Source organism: Trichechus manatus, unplaced genomic scaffold, assembly GCF_000243295.1.
Source record: "Trichechus manatus latirostris isolate Lorelei unplaced genomic scaffold, TriManLat1.0 scaffold00029, whole genome shotgun sequence".
Classification (NCBI taxonomy): domain Eukaryota; kingdom Metazoa; phylum Chordata; class Mammalia; order Sirenia; family Trichechidae; genus Trichechus; species Trichechus manatus.
In genome coordinates this window covers 3,106,674-3,125,922 of record NW_004443965.1, presented here as the reverse complement: position 1 = coordinate 3,125,922, position 19,249 = coordinate 3,106,674, and the positions used below count along the sequence as shown (strand labels likewise).

General features: G+C 40.0%; 1 protein-coding gene across 1 annotated transcript in view; it reads left to right on the top strand.

Annotated features, from left to right (window-relative positions):
* Window positions 1–1,009: 1,009 nt before the first annotated feature.
* CMYA5 (cardiomyopathy associated 5) overlaps window positions 1,010–19,249 on the top strand; it is a 103,911-nt gene continuing 85,671 nt past the window's right edge. Inside the window, exon 1 of the mRNA XM_023729471.1 lies at window positions 1,010–1,222. Within this exon, the coding sequence (XP_023585239.1) occupies window positions 1,077–1,222 (146 nt within the window). The 5' untranslated portion in view covers window positions 1,010–1,076. The remainder of the gene's footprint in view (window positions 1,223–19,249) is intronic.

Here is a 19,249-nt window from a genome sequence, read left to right as displayed (position 1 = left end):
GTGAGTAACCAGGTAAGTGAAGGTGGGAAGAATCTTTCAGGCATATTGTGCTGTGTAAATAAAGGCACCATGATGTGACTTCATAGTATGTGGGGAACTCCTGATTTCCAAAGAAGAGACGAGACAGGTAGGATGTGGGCTGCGTTAAGCAGGGTTTATCTTGTTGAGGAGATTGGGCTTTAGTCCTTGATCAGTGGGAAGCCATGACATAATCCAAGGAGAGGTCTGGAGCCTTTGGATTGAGTTTTAGACAGAACCTAGGTAGCCACCAAAAGGGGAAAATTGTTCCTCTTCTAGATATAAGATTAGTGGAGATAAAATTTCATGGTTGAGCAAGTTTGGGGTCATTGAGGAAGAGAATACGCAATGTGTTGACTTGCAAATATAAAGGGAGCCAATACTGAACAATGAGTCAAAGCTGGGTTTTTAAATAGTGCAGACCTATCTTTGTTTCCCATTGGTTTACTTTACTAGCAACAGAACCTTGAGCAAGCTACCTAAGCTCTTCTCATCTATAAAACAGACTGCAACAAAACCTATCACCCACAGTTGTGAGGGGATAAAAATGAGACCCTTTGTACAGTGCCTGATGCTAGTAAGCACCCTGCTCAGCAAGGAGTCATTAATTATTTGGTTGGGGTAAAGGGTGTATCAAGTAGCTCAGTTCGTAAGGTAAAACCTACCAAGCCCACTCTGGAGGGGAGGAAGCCAGGACTGGAGTACCTATCACTGGTTTAACCCACTGGTGCAGCGGGAACTCTTGCCCCCTGACAGTGGTGATCTCCAGTTGCTGAAAAGGACCGTTGGGGATCTGCCTAAACTGGGGCGGGGGACGGCTGGTGGGAAGTTGGCAGACACGCAGGGAAGAGAAGCTGAGCCCTTGCCTCAGAAACTGTGGCGAAACTTTTTGACGCCTTCTATTTAAAGTCGCTCGGCTCTCCCGCCTCCAGGCGGGGAAGCCGAGCCGCCCCCGCAGGGCAGGGCAGGGCTGGGCGGGGGCCAGAGCTGCAGTCAGAGGGAGAACACCAGGCGGGCGCGGGCGGCTCCGGCTCTAGCTCCGGCCCGGGACAGGCGAGATGGCGAGCAATGACAGCAACCACGCCGCAGAGAGCTTCGGCTCCGCGGAGGACGAGGAGGCTTCCCGGGAACTGGAGACCGAGGAGGAGTCAGAGGGTGAGGAGGACGAAACTGCCATGGAGACGGAGGAGGAGCCGGACGCCAGGTAGGGTTTGCCTCTGCCGGGTCCCACAACCCCGCAACCCGAGTGCACCCGCCTGAGGGCTTAAACATGCCTGGAGTGGAGAGGGAAGGTGCTTCAGTAGGGTAACTGTCCGCACACCTTCTTTTTATTGCCCCTCCCCCCTTTAAGCTCCACAGTTCTTTTCCCTCGAGCTAAGCACTTTCTCTCTTGGCACGCTGCGTTTTCAAAGAGCTTGGGGTGAAGGTGCTTGCTCTCAGCTGGAGTGACAGGCCCGCCTGCAGCAAAGCTCATCTTCCCCTGTCGCCTCCCGTGCTCCTTGTGACTTGCTGCTCTTGTTTACTCCTGGGGATTTACTTAGGGTCCTGCCTAACTGCAGAAATGTGTTCGCCACAATGCTTACATTCGGCCCAAGCCACAAGAACAATCTTCAAAGCCTGAGCTTGAGGAGATGGCGTAGGGGTGCGAGGAGGGAGGTCAAGAATGCCCCTCCGGTACCTTCAAATGAATGGAGGTCTCCTGGGTGCCTAGCACTAGGCTAGGTTGCTATAAGGGGTATTAGTTTTGGTATAAAGGCCCAAAAATTATTTGGAGCAAAGAAGCCTGTGTTTTGGTAACCTCTGTTCTTAAAAGCCTGCTTCTTTGTTTCATAATTGCAAATTCATTTCAGTGAATGTAAATGCAATTATGTAATACTACATGAAAAGATAAAGCCCTGGTGGCACAGTGGTTAAGAGCCTGGCTGCTAACCAAAAAGGTCAGCAGTTCGAATCCACAAGCTGCCCCCTGGAAACCCTATGAGGCAGTTCTACTCTGTCCTACAGGGTGCTAAGAGTTGGAATGGACTGACGGCAAGGGTTTTTACAGTTTTTTAAATTTTTCATGAAAATACAGGTCTCCCTCCACTTAGGCCTCCCTTCATTGTCTTCATCCTTCTTCATGGAGGTCCTAAAATGAGAATAGTATGAATCATGTCCTCTCTATTTAGATTTGTTTCTACCTTGATTTGTTCTCTTTTAAGAATGTGTTGTTTTTATTTCCCCTGAACATGTCTGTCAGTCAGTGGTGTTGCTTCCTAAGTCTATTACAGAGGAAAGGCTTTGTAGTGACAGATGGATGTGTCCCAATGCTTCAGAATGCCCATCTTACCCCAAGTTAAAAATCCTGCCCAACCAAAGTCAACAGAGCTGAAGTTGTAGTAGCAGCCCATAGTGACATTGATGAGGGAAATTGGTCAGTTAGATAAGAAGTTTTGAGTATTGGTCACATATTTACCAAGCAACTACCAAGCACAATCCTTACCCTCAAAGACTTTATGGAAAAAGTTATGGAGCAATATGGGGAATATGACACTATGTGCTAAATAAATTAGGTGGGGTGTAGACTGCGGGTACTGTGGAGGCTCCGAAGAGAACAGGTAGAGCCAGGTGACTACCTTGAAGTAGTGGACACAAGCTGGCCTTTAGAGGATGGACAGCAGATACATGAATGAAAGACAGAAGACACCCATGGGAAGTGGAACAGGGAGTTTGGGACCTACGATTTCTGGACAGTATTGAGAAGGGTGAGTCTATCAACCCCAGCCTTTCTAACTATTACCTCTTAGTGGTGTCCAGGATCCTCATACACTTGTCCAGCCAAAATTTACCTCCAATAGACTCCGAAAACTCATTTAAAGTAAAACGTGAGCAGCTGACGGTACTTCACAGAGCCACTTTGGGGTCACATTGCTCATTGACAAAGGTCAAAACCTTCAGGTAAAGATCTGATTTGTCTATGGTAAGTTTCAGTCTGCTCCAACACTAGACAGTAAGGTGGACACCAGAGCAAGGGGTCAGAATGAGCAGAGGGAACCATGTGGGAATAAGGTGGGTGGTGATGGAGGCCTTGAAAACCACCACATTTTTTAATTTTGGATTTGATGACGTGGGTAACAAGGAGTCAGTAAACCTTCTGAACAGGGTTGGAGAACAGATGAATATTGTTGGAAAATTAGTCTGATAAGGGAATATTGGAAAGTTGGTTTTCAGGAGGGCTCAGATCAGAGAGGCACTTGCGGAAAGGAAAAAGGCAGTGTCAAGGGCTTGAACCACAGTGTGGGCAATGGGAAAGGAGATGGCAGTGGTAGCTAGACAGGGAGATGTCAGTGGGGAAGAACTCCTAAGAGAACTGGGAATCCCCAAATTTCTCCTACTTCAGAGTATTGTTAAGAATCAAACTACTTTGTTGTGCATAAGTTTACAAATATGGCCCGAAGGTTTTTCTTCTGAGACCAGAGGTGAGGACTTGGTGTATTCTCTAATGGATGGGAGATCAGAATGATGTTTCACCTTTCTTTACCCCTTCTTTTTGACTCTTCCACCAAAGTTTTACAGTTAGAAGAGGACTCACTCACTCTGTGCCTTGCACGGTGCTAAGTGTTTACATTTTAAACCTTCCTAAGAACACTGTGAGACAATTGTCCTGTTATGGATGAGGAAACTGAGACTTAATTATAAGGCAAGTAAATGTAAGAGTGAAGATGTGAGCTTAGATCTGCATATTGCAAGCCACTAGACTTTCACCACCTGTTCCTTTTGAGACGAGACTCTATGCCCACAACTGACTCATTATTTAATATCAGCTGAAACTTGAGTGGCTGCATCTAGCTTCTACTTTGAATGGTTATTGGAGGAAAAGGAAAAGACCTCATCTCTTTGAGTAATAAATAGCGAGAGCTTTTCCCCTCCTTGAGTAGAAAAGTTGTCTCTACATTTTCTCATAGGTCAGAACCATTCTCAGAAACTGAATTATAAACTGAATTTTTTAAAATTAAGTGGCACATAATATTAAAAAATATAACACAGCTTAAGTATCTTATAATAATAGAATGATTAATTATTGTGCCTATTTGATGAGTTATTATTAAAATGCTGTTTATAGAAACTTCTAATAATATGAAAAACGCTTATATTGAATTTTAAAAAAATTAATTTTATAATTTAGAATGATCTCAACCATAAAATACAATATATACTGGAAAAAGGCCAAAAGAAAATATAGAAAAATGTTAATGGTGATTATTGTTAAATGAAATAATGATTAATTTTTTCTTTATGTTTATCAGTGTTTTTCAGTGTTTCTCTAATAAGCATGTAGTGCTTTTCTGCATGTTAGAAAAAATAAACTTTCCTTTTTAAAAATTTAAAGGACACAAGGTGTAGTCTGCTTGTAAATCTTTTTCTTACCCTTTCAGGTATAATATGTAAAATCATCTGTAGCTACCTTTCTGAATCTAGGAAACATCCTCTTTTATTGTATAAAGGCTTTTCTAATACGGGAAAGTTCAACATTACACACACCAATGCTTACACTGGATCAGAGAACTATTGTTCTGATATCATTCAGTAATATGAAAATGATATATGGCATCAAGAGGGCTGTGTGTGAATCCCATTAGCTGTTTTATTGTAAGCAAATTCTCTATCCTCTCTGAGCCCCAATTTTCTCATCTGTAAAATGGTAGCAGTAATTCCTAATTCATTAGGTTGTCATAGGATTAAATAAACTACGTGAGCATGTGTAAGTACTTGGCCCTTAGAAGATTTCCAATTCATCCTTCAGATGAATCATCACTGGCAGCAAAGCTCTACTTTCTGCCACCATTCATCAACGAAGGAGGAGTGATGCTGTCAGTTTTCAATATGAGTAATGATCCTGTTCCACTTTGGCTTACCTGTATTCCTTCATTCACTAAACATTCATGGCGTGCCTACTAATTGGACCATTCAATGTGCTGGGAATACAAAAATTACTAAGAATTCCTTACTACCCTTACAACGTTCACATTTGAGGTGGAGAAACAGAAAACCCTAATTACATCATTAACTCTTAAAAGAGATTTAAGGAAGAAAAGGTCTGTATGAAGTACCTCAAAGTAGGGAGAAAGTCCTGGGATCCACCCTGCCTGGAAGGGTTGAGTAAGGCTTCATCAGGGGCCATTGGAGCAGGGTCTTGGATCAGAATAAAATGCCCCAGAGGGCTTGTAGTTTGTCGATATATAAAATAAAACAAAGACTTTTGTGTTGCGAAAACTTAACATAAGATCACTGGTAAATGGTAGACTTATAAAACCCACAGAATTTTAGAGCTGGGAGAAGCTTTAGAAACATCTGTTCCCAACCAATCATTTTACAGATTCAGAAACAGACAGAGAGGGAACATTTGTTCAAAATCACACAACTTCTTAGTGGTAGGATTAGGATTAGACTGCAGTTGTCTAGACTCCAATCTAATGTTCATTAATTTATTCATTTGACAAATATTTATTGAACTCTTACTGTGTGCCAGGCACTGTTGTAGACACAGGGATACAGCATTGAACAAAACAAGGTTCCTGCCTTCCTGGAACTAACTTTGCAGTGTGAGAAGAGAAATAAATATATGTTAGGTGACAACAAGTGATACGAAGATAAAACAGCAGGATAAGGGTCTCTGTTGGATAGGGTGGTAAAGAAAGCCTCCCTGATGACATGACATTTGAACAGAGACTGAAGGAAATGAAGGGTGAAGAGTGGTCTAGGCAAAGGGAAGAGCAGGAGCAAGGGCATCGAGGCAGGAATGTGTGTGGCTTGTCTGAGGAACACAAAGATCAGTTTTCTGGAGCAGAGTGAGCCAGGGGAGAGTGGTCAGAGATGAATCTAAGAGGTAGTGGGGTTGCAGCTCATATAGGGCTTTGTAGGCCATGATAAGGACTGAATTTTATTCTGAGTGAAATAGGAAGCCCTGTTCTGTCTACAATACTATACTCAGGATTTCAAACAACCAAACAAGAAAAACATGATGATTACAGTATTCCTTTAAATAGTGAGGTCCTATACGTACATATTTTCATTCAATAAATGTTTATTGAATAACTACCATATATGAAACACTGTTGTTAAATGTTTCAATCTCATGTTCTCTTGTATGGAGAGAGAGATTTAAATAGGTAGTCATTATTTTTGTATTTTTTATGACTGTAGACTAATGAAGCCCAACTCATTTCACCTCTCCCACAGATCATCTTGTAACTTTCTGGCATTTTTGTTTTGGATCATTCTCTGTTGACCAGTTTTAATTTTTCTATTTAAGCACAAAGGACTTTTACTACAGCAGTACAGGCAGTCCACAAGTTATGAATGGCCTGACTTACAGACTGCTCCTACTTAAGTATGGACTGCCATAAAACCTATGGATTAAAAATTGGAGTTAAATACAATGGTTCGTAATAATGAATGCATGCACTACTTTGTGACACTCATGAAAACTTTGCGTGGTTTAGAAGTGTTTTAAATGCATAGAAAGGTAAAATATATACGTAAACTAATATAAACATTGACTAACTGATGCTAAGTTAAGAACTGTATGTTCCTGTTCCAACTTACCTACAAATTTGACTTAAAGACAGACTTAGGAATGGATCTCATTCATAATCTGGGGACTGCCTGTACCCAAAACTTAAGTCACCTTCAGTTACAGCTTTGCCAGTACCTATATAAAATAGATCTGTCTAAGCTGATAGAATGAAAATTATTAGTGACATTCACATTTAACTAATCTTTGTAGGAAGCAAACCTTTTGAAAGGTGAAGGGAATTTATAAATGGTTTATGTTATCGGTATGGAGCACTCTGTTTCCATATATCTATTTATATAGTGTCTCCCACTGCTGTACTTACCTAAGTGTTTTGACAAGTGTGTCATTTGAGCCAGCCCTCTTCTCATGTCAGTGGAAAGAGCTCAGGGGTGACTGCTCAGGATGCCAGAGGCTGAGGGAGGAGAGAAAGATAAAACAGAGGCCTTTGGAGCCAGAAACTGAAGTGCTATTTAAGTGTTGGCTGCATGGGTATTACATGCCCTTGGTAAGACTTTGACTCAATAAGACTTTGGCTCAACAGCAAGAGTTAGAATTATTATTATTTTTTCTCTAAAACAACATACCTATTAAAGTATAGGACATATTGACTGATAGAATGCACAAAGAAAAATGTGTTGTATTCCCTGGGTGTTCTGAATCTAGGCTCAATAAGAACCTTGACTCTATTCGGACAGTGTAACCAATTTCCCCTTCCTACCAGGAAAACTTAGAATTAGGTACAAGAGAATGGATATTGTACATGAAAATAATAATCTTTGATCTAGTTCAGTACTATCCAATAGAAATACAATGTGAACCACGTATTTAATATTAAATTTTCTAGTAGCTACATGAAAAAAGTAAAATGAAAGCAATGAAATTAATTTTAATAATGTATTTTGTTTATCCTGTTATCTAAAGTATTATCATTTTGCCATGTAATCAATGTAAAAATTATTAATAGGACATTTAACTTTTTTCATACTAAGTCTTTGAAATTTGGTGTGTATTTTTTACACTTACAACACATTAATAGCCACATGTGGTGGTGGTTGTTATTTGCCTTCGAGTTGGCCACCAGGCCTTTCTTTCTAGTCCTTCTGAGGCTGGAAGCTCCACTGAAACCTGTTCAGCATCATAGCAGCATGCAAGCCTCCACTGACAGAGGGGTGGTGGCTGTGTTTGAGGTGCATTGACTAGGAACTGAATGTGGGTCTCCCACGTGGAAGGTGAGAATTCTACCACTGAACCACCAACGCCTTACCTACACGTGGTTAGTGGCTACCATATTGGACAACTCAGTTCTGGTCAATACCTAGAAATCTGTTATCTTCATTGGAATCCATAAGAATTCCAATGATAATGAGTTCTCTATGCCAGGCCCCGTGTTAGATACCTGGGACATAAAGATAATTGGAGGACACAATTGCTGATCTCAAGGGACTTATAGTCTGATAAGAGGAAACAGTTAACTCTAACATAATGTCATAAGTGCTACACTAAGGCTATTAACAAGGAGATATGGAAAAGGCATTCACTGTTCCTAAAATAGAATTTAGAAAGGTTTTACAGAGAAAATGCAGCTGGGCAAAAAGACAGTCATTCTTCCTAAAATAAGATTTAGAAAGGTTTTACAGAGAAAGTGCAGCTGGGCAGAAAGGTATTTCAAGAACAGGAAATGGTTAGATACTTCTCTAGTTCCTGGTTCCAGCCCTTGTGCTCCAGTTGCTGCTGTATCTAAGCTTTCTTCTTAGAATCCAGAATCACTCAGGAGTTTTCAACGTTGAGAATATTTGTTGAATGGATAAGTGAATGCAGTGAATAAATGAGTGAATGGCAAGTCATTGAGACTTCTTCAAGAAGCAAATTTAGTTGAGGCGTTGACCTTCTTAAGGAGCCCTGGTGGTGCAGTGGTTAAAGTGATCAACTGCTAACTGAAGGGTTGGCAGTTCGATACCACCAGTGGCTGCTCAGGAGAAAGATGCGACAGTCTGCTTCCATAAAGATTTACAGCCTTGGAAACCCTATGGGGTTGCTGTGAGTCAGATTCAACTTGACAGCAGTGGGTTTTGGGATTGAATTTGTTAGATTAGGTAGGATTTTGTTGGTTGTTGATCACTTGTTTACCAGGGATTGACAATGTCCAGTTATTTGGAAGCACAGTACCTTGGAGGGGACAGTGATAAATCCTGGGAGATTGTTCAATTAAGATGCCTGTGGTCATCATTCCCACCTTCTGTGACTTGTCAGGAGAACTCCCTGAGACTAATCCTTGAGCCAGATCATGGATGGAAGGATAAGAATAGGCTTTGCTTGTTGCCCAGAGAAAAGTCCGCTGTTAAGGCAGTTGAAGTGGATTCAGTTTCAAAATGCCACATCCTAATCTGCTAAAATCCAAGTTGTGTGAGAAGATGAATTGATTCCATTCTTCAGTCTACCAAGCGCTTAATGCTGAAAGCCCTCTCATGGAGCTGTTATTATGTTTTCTTAGTTTGGGTATGCCTCTCTTTAAGAAAAATCCACATGCTAAATCTGAAATTTATATTCACCACAAATTTCATCTTAATGGCTAATTTCACTAGGGCATTTAAAATTGTTGACTTGTAAATAAAATGTATTTCCTTCATTTTCAAAAATATATCTACTATAAGAGGCTTATTCATTCAGCAAATATTTATTGAAGGCCTACTGTGGACCAGGAAATATAAACATGGAGTGAGGAAAACAGAGTTCCTTATCTTGAGAGTTTAGCCCCTGAGAGAGAAGACATTAAACAAATAATTCTACAAGTAATTAATTAGTTGATGCAAATGCATTGGTAAAATGAGTTGGTCCTGGGGACCTGAGGTAGGGGTCCACTAGGACCTGCACCCTCCAAGTCCAGTACCTGAATCCTCCTTGCTAAGTCTCCCAGGAGTTTTCTGTTAGTGTCCCAGGTCCCTTCTTTCTAGCCCTTCCTCTTTTGCTTACAGCATAGGGTTCCATGGTCCTGTGGTCTAATTCTGGCAGGAGTACCTGGCTGTTAGTGACACTTATCCTAGAAAGGACCTTAGACATCATCTAGCATGACCTTCTTATGATTCTGTGAGTGAACAAAGGTTCAGAGAAGGAAAGGGAATCCAACACTTAAAGAACATCTAATCTATGCCAAGCACTGTCACTTGTTATTTCGAGTCATTTATATAGACCAGTTGCTGTCAAGAAGATTCTGACTCATAATGACCTTATAGGACAGAGTAGAACTGCCCCATAGGGTTTCCTAGGCTGTAATCTTTACGGGAGTAGACTGCCACATCTTTTTCCCACAGAGCAGCTGGTGGTTTGAACCACATACCTTTTGGTTAGCAGCCAACTGCTTTAATCACTGTGACATCAGGGCTTCTCTATGATATAGGCATTATTTTCATCACCATTTTACAGAAGAGGAAGCTGAGGCTTAGCGATATTGAGTAATTTACCTAACTTTAGACAGCTAGTATGTATCATAGCTAGGATTCTAAGCCTAGTCTAATGGCAGAGCCAGTGCTAGAACTCTTAGTTGAGTGCTCATCTCAAGATTTATATGCACACACACTTATCTGTTAATTATAGCCAACTTATTTCTTTTTTATTTGTGCATAAATTTATGATTTTTAAATAATTACTTCAAACTTTAAAAGCAAAAGCATGAAAGACCAAAAAAAACTACATAGTAACTAATCCTGACCAGCACCTTAGCTATATTAAGTTTCCTAATGTGTGATAGGGAGAGTAGATCTTGTGTTTAAAAATAGACTTTAGCAATCCATGCAACTGAATTTTCATAAGGTCAAAGATAGCAACACCAAAACAACTTCTCAACACGCTGTTTGGGCTCCTGGGATAAACTTTCAATAGCTATTTAGTGTAACATCTATAAAAATTCAGATTGTTTAAAAGACAGAGTTTATGTTAACGGGTTGGGGTGGTGAGCCTTGACGTGTTTGTATCTAGTATGTTTTTTTTTTTTTCCCCCAAGAGAGCATGAAGAGAAGAGAGTGAGATGTTGTCTCTGGCTCTTCTTAGATTTGGAAACTCCCAGAAGGGCCTCAGTAAATCCCCTCTGCATGCAACACCATTTAGGGCATAAACTGAGTTACACGGCATTAAAAAAACACCCAATAGATAGAAAAGACCTGGATTATGATTCTGGCTCTGCCACTTACTAGCTGTGTGCCTGGCACAAGACAGTTAACCTCTGTGTTTTTACCAGGGCTCTCAAGGCCCTGTCTGATCTGGTCCCCACCTACCTCTCAGCTCATCTCATCCCACTCTCTGCCATGTTCACTACATTTCAGACACACTGGCTTCGTTTTGAACTTCCAACAAGTTAAGCTTCTTCCTGCATCCAGGTCTTTGCACTTGCTGTTTTCTCTCTTTGGGGTGCTTCTTTCTCAAATCCACTATTTAGGTTTCAGTACATATGTCACGTTCTTAGAGGCTTTCCTCAACCACCCTTCCGAATGGGCTTAGTTCTCCCTCATTATGTCTTTCACCATCTTCATAGCACCTATCACTATTTGAAATTTCTTCATAAAACCAAACCAAACCAAACTCGTCATCAAGTCATAGTAACTCTATAGGACAGAGTACAACTGCCCCATAGGGTTTCCAAGGCTATAATCTTTACGGAAGCCAACTGATACATCTTTCTCCTGCGGAGTGGCTGGTGAATTCGAACCGCCAACATTTCGGTTAGCAGCCGAGTGCTTAACCACTGCGCCATCAGGGCTCCTTAATTTCTTCATAGCACCTATCACTATCTGAAATTTTCTATGTTGTTTATTTATTGCCACCACTAGAATGTAATCTCTGTGAGGGCAGGGACCTTGTTTCTGTTCTCCGCTGCATCCCCAGCACCTTGAACACAGTGTCTGGCACAGAGTAGGTGCTTAAGAAATGGTTGTTGCATGAATGAATGGTTGGATCTCATCATAAAAAAAAAAAAAAAAAAAAATTCATCCTCAGGATCTTAGGGTTCCTTCTCTCTGATCAACACCACTCATGTTATCACCCTCCTGTCAAATAACCTTGGTTTTAGATGCCAAAACAAGGGCATGGAGTATGAGAAGCGGTCATTGAATTTGGGAAAATGCAAGTCAATGGTGAGAGATTAGTGATTTGTAGAAATGCAGACACCTTTTGGAGAGTTGATAATGTAAACCTATCAGTACCTGTTTTAGACTGGATTCACTTTTGAACAAACCCCTTCAAATACAGGATCTAGGACACTCTTCTGGGAGGAGAGGACACCAGGAGGAGGAAAGTGGGTGCTTAGAAGAGTGAGGGGCACCAAAAGCAGGCTGGCACTACAGTTGTGCCTTAACCTAGCCTGCTCTCAGGAGTGAGTTGAAGATATTGCCTATACCTAGGTCTGTGTCACTGAGGAAACTGCAGAAAACAGCTTTGTCCAAACCCTGGTGGTGCAGTGGTTAAGAGCTCGGCTGCTAAGCAAAAGGTCGGCAGTTAGAATCCACCAGCTGCTCCTTGGAAACCCTATGGGGCAGTTCTACTGTGTCCTATAGAGTAGCTGTGAGTCGGAATCGACTCGACAGCAGTGGGTTTTAGGTCTGTGTCACCCAGGAAACTGCAGAAAACAGCTTTCTCCAAACACTGGGGATTCCTCAAGAGAGGAAATGATACTCACTTGATCTGACTCCTTAGAGAATCCAGAACACAAAAGTAAAAAAAAAGTTAACAATGTTGACATATGAGCCAAAATTCCCTGATAACCAATGTGTGATTAAATTGTTCTCAAAGAGCAGTTCTCAAAGTGTGGTCTTTCAGGGCATCCACAAGGTCAAAATATTTTTAAAATAATAATAATACTAAGATACTTACATCTTCTACCTCTTATGAATATATAGAATATGAAAAGTTCATTGATAATTTTTTCAGATTTCACATTGCAACTAATCTTAAAAAAAAACAAAAAAACTACCATTTGTCAGGTTTGAATATGGTATCAAAGGAAGAATATCCATAATCATCTGAAAAGGTTATAAAAGTATTTCTTACTTTTCCAACTACTTATCTGTGTGAGGCTGGCTTTTCTTTATATGCTTTAACCAACACATCATATCTACATATTGGATGCAGAACCAGATATAAGAATTCAGCTGTCTTCTATTAAGCCAAACATTAAAATGATATACAAAAAGGTAAAATAATGCCATTCTTCTCACTAAATGTTTTTGTTAGTTTTAGAAAAAAGGGTTATTTTTTAATAAAATATGTTATTGATATTGACACTTAATGGGATTATTATTGTTATTTTTAAGTGAATCAGTACAAAAATTAAAACTTTCTATCTTAATTGCTACTACTGTATATATTGATAGGTATAACCTACATAAACAAAAGCTCTTTAGGTTCCTCTGTAATTTTTTTAAGAGTAAAATGTTCTGAAATCAAAAAATTTGAGAACTGCTGTTGGAAAAAAATCTTTGAAAGCATGGAAAAATTTTCAGAATATATTTTAAAACAAAAAAGCAGAGATGGGGCCGCCAAGATGGTGGAATAATCAGAAGCTTCATGTCATCCCTGTTACAACAAAGACCAAAAAAAAATGAATGAATTAGATATATATATGACAATCTAGGAACCCCAATTATCAATGACAAAGTAGAAGAATTGGACTGAGTGACACGTGGAAGGAGAGACAATTCAAAAACAGCAGAAACAGGGAATTACAGATCGCGAGGTTGAGTTTGCTGGCATCCTGCTAACTGAATCTGCATAGTGCACACAGGTTGAGGCAAGCAGCAACATCCTAAGCCGAAACCTACTCCATCTGGTGTGGCTAAGCAGCAGCAAATCTGCACACACCTCCAGAACCAAACAAGAGAAACAACAGACCCGTGAAAATTAAGTGCAAGCTCCCAACCCACTGTGCGCACACCATAACAGTTCCCCCACTGGAGCTCCATGGTCAAGGAGCACTCCCATTTCCTCATCCATCCCCCTCCCCGCTCTGACACCAGTCAGGTAGCATTCAACACTACCACATCCCCTAAGCTGGAAACTCACGGCCTGGTCCGGAGGCACCTTCCCTTTACCCAGCTACTGGCATAGGGGGTCCACAGACTTGCAGTACCCTTCACCCTCACCAATCACCTGCGCAAGTGCTTTGCTGGCTGACCCGGCACAACACGCCCTTATTAGAACAAAATGGGTCAGGCATTTACTTGAAGCCCATTTTCACCTGCAGCAGCCAAGTGGGAGCTGCAGATCTGTGACATTTGACACTGCCCCTCCCTCTAAGAAGGGGCCACACCAACACACTGGGGGCTTGAGGACTGGTGGTACCACTGACTCCATCTAGCCACCCACGACAGGGGCCTGACAATTAGTGGTGGCCCCCCCAATCCTTCCAGCCAATGGCACTGGGTGCCCAAGGACCAGCTGTACAACACCCCCCACTATGTGCTCTAGTGGACAGGGCACACCATCCAGGCACCCCGGGGCAGCTGACAGGCACGTCTTGCCTCCTACATTGCCCCCCACTGCAACCAGAGACCTGTGCCTGCTCTGAACACCACCATGCAGCCCTGCCTTCCTAGGACTGTAGATGAGAATCTCCATACCACACGTTTAGTGTCTGACGACACGGGCACCTGTGCCCCGAGCAACCAGTAAGTGGTGGAGCACACACACAACACACAACATCTAACCCAATGACCTGGGAGACTACCCCCTGCAGTGATGACCAGGTGATTAGCAGGACAAATTCACCACCTCAACAAAAACGCCGCTTACATCTTCAGCACCCCTGCAAGAACAGTGAACAGGCTCCCGGGCTCACACACCTAGTAGCTGCTCCCACCACCTGGAGATAGGAGGTGAGAGCTTCAGCGATGCCAGATTAATGACCAGAGTAGCACACATGCCCAGCCTACTTGGACATATCAAAACAAAACAAAACAAAAATTCAAGACACAGTAAGAAAAATACAATAAATATAATAATTTATTGATGCCTCAGAGATAGCAGTCAATATCAAATCACATAAAGAAGCCAGACAAGATGGCTCCAGCAAGCAAACAAAATAAAGAATTAGAAAACCTTCCAGAGGAAGATAAGGCAGTGGAACTACCTGATAAGGAATTCAAAAGACTAATATACAGAGCTCTCCAAGAGATCAAGAAGGAGATCAGGCAAAACACAGACCAAACCAAGGACACAGACAAAGCAATAGAATTCAGGAAAAAAATGCAAGAACAAAACTACAGAATAAACAGGCTGCTAGAAACCATACAAAAACAACAACCAGAAATGCAAAAGATTTACAGTAAAATTTCAGAATTAGACAACTCAATATAAAGTCACAGGAGCAGAATTGAGACAACAGAAGTCAGAATTAGCGAGATTGAAGATAAATCCCTTAACACCAATATATTTGAGGAAAAATCAGAAAAAAGAATGAAGAAAAATGAAGAAAGCCTAAGAATTATGTGGGATACTGTCAAGAGGAAAAACTTCAAGGTGATTGGAGTACCAGAAGAAGGAAGGATAATGGAAAACACAGAATTGTCAAAGATTTGCCGGCTGAAAACTTCTCTAATATCACGAAAGATGAGAAGATATCTATCCAAGAAGCTCAATGAACCTATACAGGATAGACCCCAAAAGAAAGTAACCAAGACATACCATAATGAAACTTGCCAAAACCAAAGACAAAGAAAGAACCTGAGAGTATCTAGGGATAAATGAAAAGTCACCTGCAAAGGAAAACCCTAAGACTAAGCTCTGATTACTCAGCAGAAACCATGTAGGCAAGAAGGCAATGGGATGATATATATAAAGCCTTGAAGGAAAAAAATTGCCAGCCAAGAATTATATATCCAGAAAAATTGTCTCTCAAATATGATGGTGAATTTAGGTCATTTTCAAATAAACAGAAATTAAGGGAATATGTAAAAACCAGACCAAAATTGCAAGAAATAGTGAAGGGAGTCCACTGGTTAGAGAACCAACAACATCAGACAACAATCCAAGACTAAGACACAGGACAGATCAACCAGATACCAACCCAGATAGGGAATTCACAAAAACAAAACAAAGATAAAAGACTGAAATTGGGGAACCAGAGATGTCAATATGTAAAGATGATAACAACAAAACAGAGGGAATAAATGGTGTAGTCATAGAACTTCCATATAGAGAAGAAGTCTAGGTGATATCAAGAAATAAAACACTGGTTTAAACTTAGAAAAATAAAGGTAAATTTCAAGGTAATGACAAAGGAAGCTTACAAACCTATCTATCAAAATAAAAAAGAAGAAAAACATAAAGACTCAACAAACACAAAATTGACAATAATGAAAGAGATGAAAAGAAAATCCATAAACAAAAAGAACTCAGCACAGGAAATTAAGTAGAACAAAGAAACTGTCAACACCACAAAAACAAAACAAAAAACAAAAATGACAGCAGTATATTCATACCTATTAATAATTACACTGAATGTAAATGGCCTAAAAAAACCAAAACCAAACCCACTACTGTCAAGTTGATTCCGACTCATAGCAACCCTATATGAGAGAGTTGAACTACCCCACAGAGTTTCCAAGGAGCTCCTGGTCGATTCAAACCACTGACATTTTGGTTAGCAGCTGTAGCAATTAACCACTACACCACTAGGATTTCCGTACACCAGTAAAGAGACAGAGAATGGCAGAATAGATTAAAAAACATGACCCATCAATATGCTGTCTACAAGAGACAAACCTTAGATACAAAGAGACAAATAAAGTAAAACTCAAAGGGTGGAAAAAAGTATATCAAGCAAACAATTACAAAAAAAAAAAAAAGCAGGAGTGGCAATATTAATCTCTAATAAAATAGACTTTAAAGCAAAATCCACCATAAAGAATAAGGAAGGAGACTATATAATGATTAAATGGTTAATACACTAGGAGGACATGACCATAATAAATATGTACATACTCAGTGACAGAGCTCCAAAATACGTAAAACAAATTCTAACAGCATTGAAAAGAGAAACACTTCCACAATAATAGTAGGAGACTTCAACACACCACTTTCGGTGAAGGATAGAACATTTAGAAAGAAACTCAATAAAGATACAGAAGATCTAAATGCACAATCAACCAACTCGACCTCCTAGAACACGCCACCCAACAGCAGCAAAGTATACATTCTTTTTCATTGCACATGGAACATTCTTCAGAATAGACCATATTTTAGGCCACAAAGCAAGCTTTAACAAAATCTAAAACATTGAAATAATGCAAAGCATCTTCTCTGATCATAATGCCATAAAATTACAATCAATAACAGAAACAGCAAGGAAAAAAAATCAAATACATGGAAACTGAACAACATCTTGCTTAAAATCTGGGTGACAGAAGAAATCAAGGATGGAATAAACAAATTTATAGAATCAAATGAGAATGAAAATACATCTCGCGGAAATCTTTGGGACACAGCAAAAGCAGTGCTTAGAGGACAATTTATAGCAATAAACACACACATCAAAAAAGAAGAAAAGGCCAAAATCAAAACATTAACCTTACAGCTCAAACAAATAGAGCAGCAAAAGAAGCCCTCAGACACCAGAAGAAAGGAAATAATAAAGATTAGAGCAGAAATAAATGAAATAGAGAACAGAAAAACAAAGAATCAACAAGACCAAAAGTTGCTTCTTTGAAAGGATCAACAAAATTGGATAAACCATTGGCCAAACTGACAAAAGAAAAACAGGAGAGGAAGCAAATGACCTGAATAAGAAATGAGATGGGTGATATCACAACAGACCCATTTGAAATAAAAAGGATCATAACAGAATACTTGAACAAATTTGAAAGCCTAGAGGAGATGGACAAATTTATAGAAACATACTACCTACCTAAACTAACACAAACTGAGGTAGAAAAACTAAACAGACCCGTAATAAAAGAGACTGAAGAACTAATACCCCCCCCCCAAAAAAAAAAAAAAAAGCCCTGGCCTGGACACCTTCACTGGGGAATTCTACAAAACTTTCAGAGAAGAGCTAATATCAATACTACTCAAGCTATTTCAGAGCCTAGAAGAGGAAGGAATACTCCTGAACTTATTCTATGAAGCCAGCATAACCCTAATATAAAAGCCAGGAAATGACACCACAAAAAAAGAAAACTACAGACCACTATCCCTCATGAATATAGATGCAAAAATTCTCAACAAAATTCTAGCCAATAGATTCAACAGCATATCAGAAAAATAATATATCATGACCAAATGGGATTATACCAGGTATGCCGGGATGATTCAACTTAAGAAAATCGATCAACATAATCCACCACATAAATAAAACAAAAGAATCACAGGATCATATCAATTGATGCAGAAAAGACATTTGATAAAATCCAGCACCCATTCCTGATAAAAACTCTCAGTGAAATAGGAATAGACGGGAAATTCCACAACATAATAAAGGGCATTTATACAAAACCAACAGCCAACATCATTCTAAATGGAGAAAGACTGAAAGCATTCCGCCTGACAATGGGAACCAGACAAGGATGCCTTTTATCACCACTCTTATTCAACACTGTGCTGGAAGTCCTAGCTAGAGCAATAAGGCAAGAAAAAGAATTAAATCGCATCCAAATTGGCAAGGAAGAGGTAAAACTATCCCTATTTGCGTATGATATGACCTTATACACAGAAAACCCCAAAGAATCCACAAGAAAGCTACTGAAACTAATAGAAGATTTCAACAAAGTAGCAAGATACAAGATTAACATACAAAAATCATTAGAATTCCTCTACATCAACAAAGAGAACTTTGAAAAGAAATTACCAAATCAATAGCATTTATAATAGCCATCAAGAAGATAAAGTACTTAAGAATAAATCTAACCAGGGATGCAAACAAACAAACAAAAAAAAAAAACACTACTGCAAGAAACCAAAAGAGACCCACATAAGGGAAAAAATACAATGCTCATGGATAGGAAGACTCAATGTTGTGAAAATGTCAGTTCTATTCAAAGTGATCTACAGATACAATACAATCCCAATCTAAATCCCAACAGCATTCTTTAACGAGATGGAGAAACAAATTACCAACTTTATACAGAAAGGGAAGAGGCCCCAGATAAGTAAAGCATTACTGAAGAAGAAGAACAAAGTGGTAGGCCTCGCACTACCTGATTTTAGAACCTACTATACTGGGAAGAACATGCTTGGCATTTCTCAAGCTGAAAGAACTGAAGAAAAAATTCAAGCCTTGAGTTGCAGTACTGAAGGATTCTATGGGGAAAATATTAAATGACGCAAGAAGTGTCAAAACTAGATGGAAGGAATATGCAGAGTCACTATACCAAAAAGAATTGGTCGATGTTCAACCATTTCAGGAGGTAGCATATAATCAGGAACTGATGGTAGGGAAGGAAAAAGTCCAAGCTGCACTGAAGGCATTGGCAAAAAACAAGGCTCCAGGAATTGACGGAATACCAATTGAGATATTTCAACAAACGGATGCAGCACTGGACGTGCTCACTTGTCTATGCCAAGAAATTTGGAAGACAACTACTTGGCCAGCCAACCAGTAGAGTTCCATATTATGCCTATTCCCAAGAAAGGTGATCCAACCAAATGCAGAAATTATTGAACAATATCATTAATATCACACGCAAGTAAAATTTT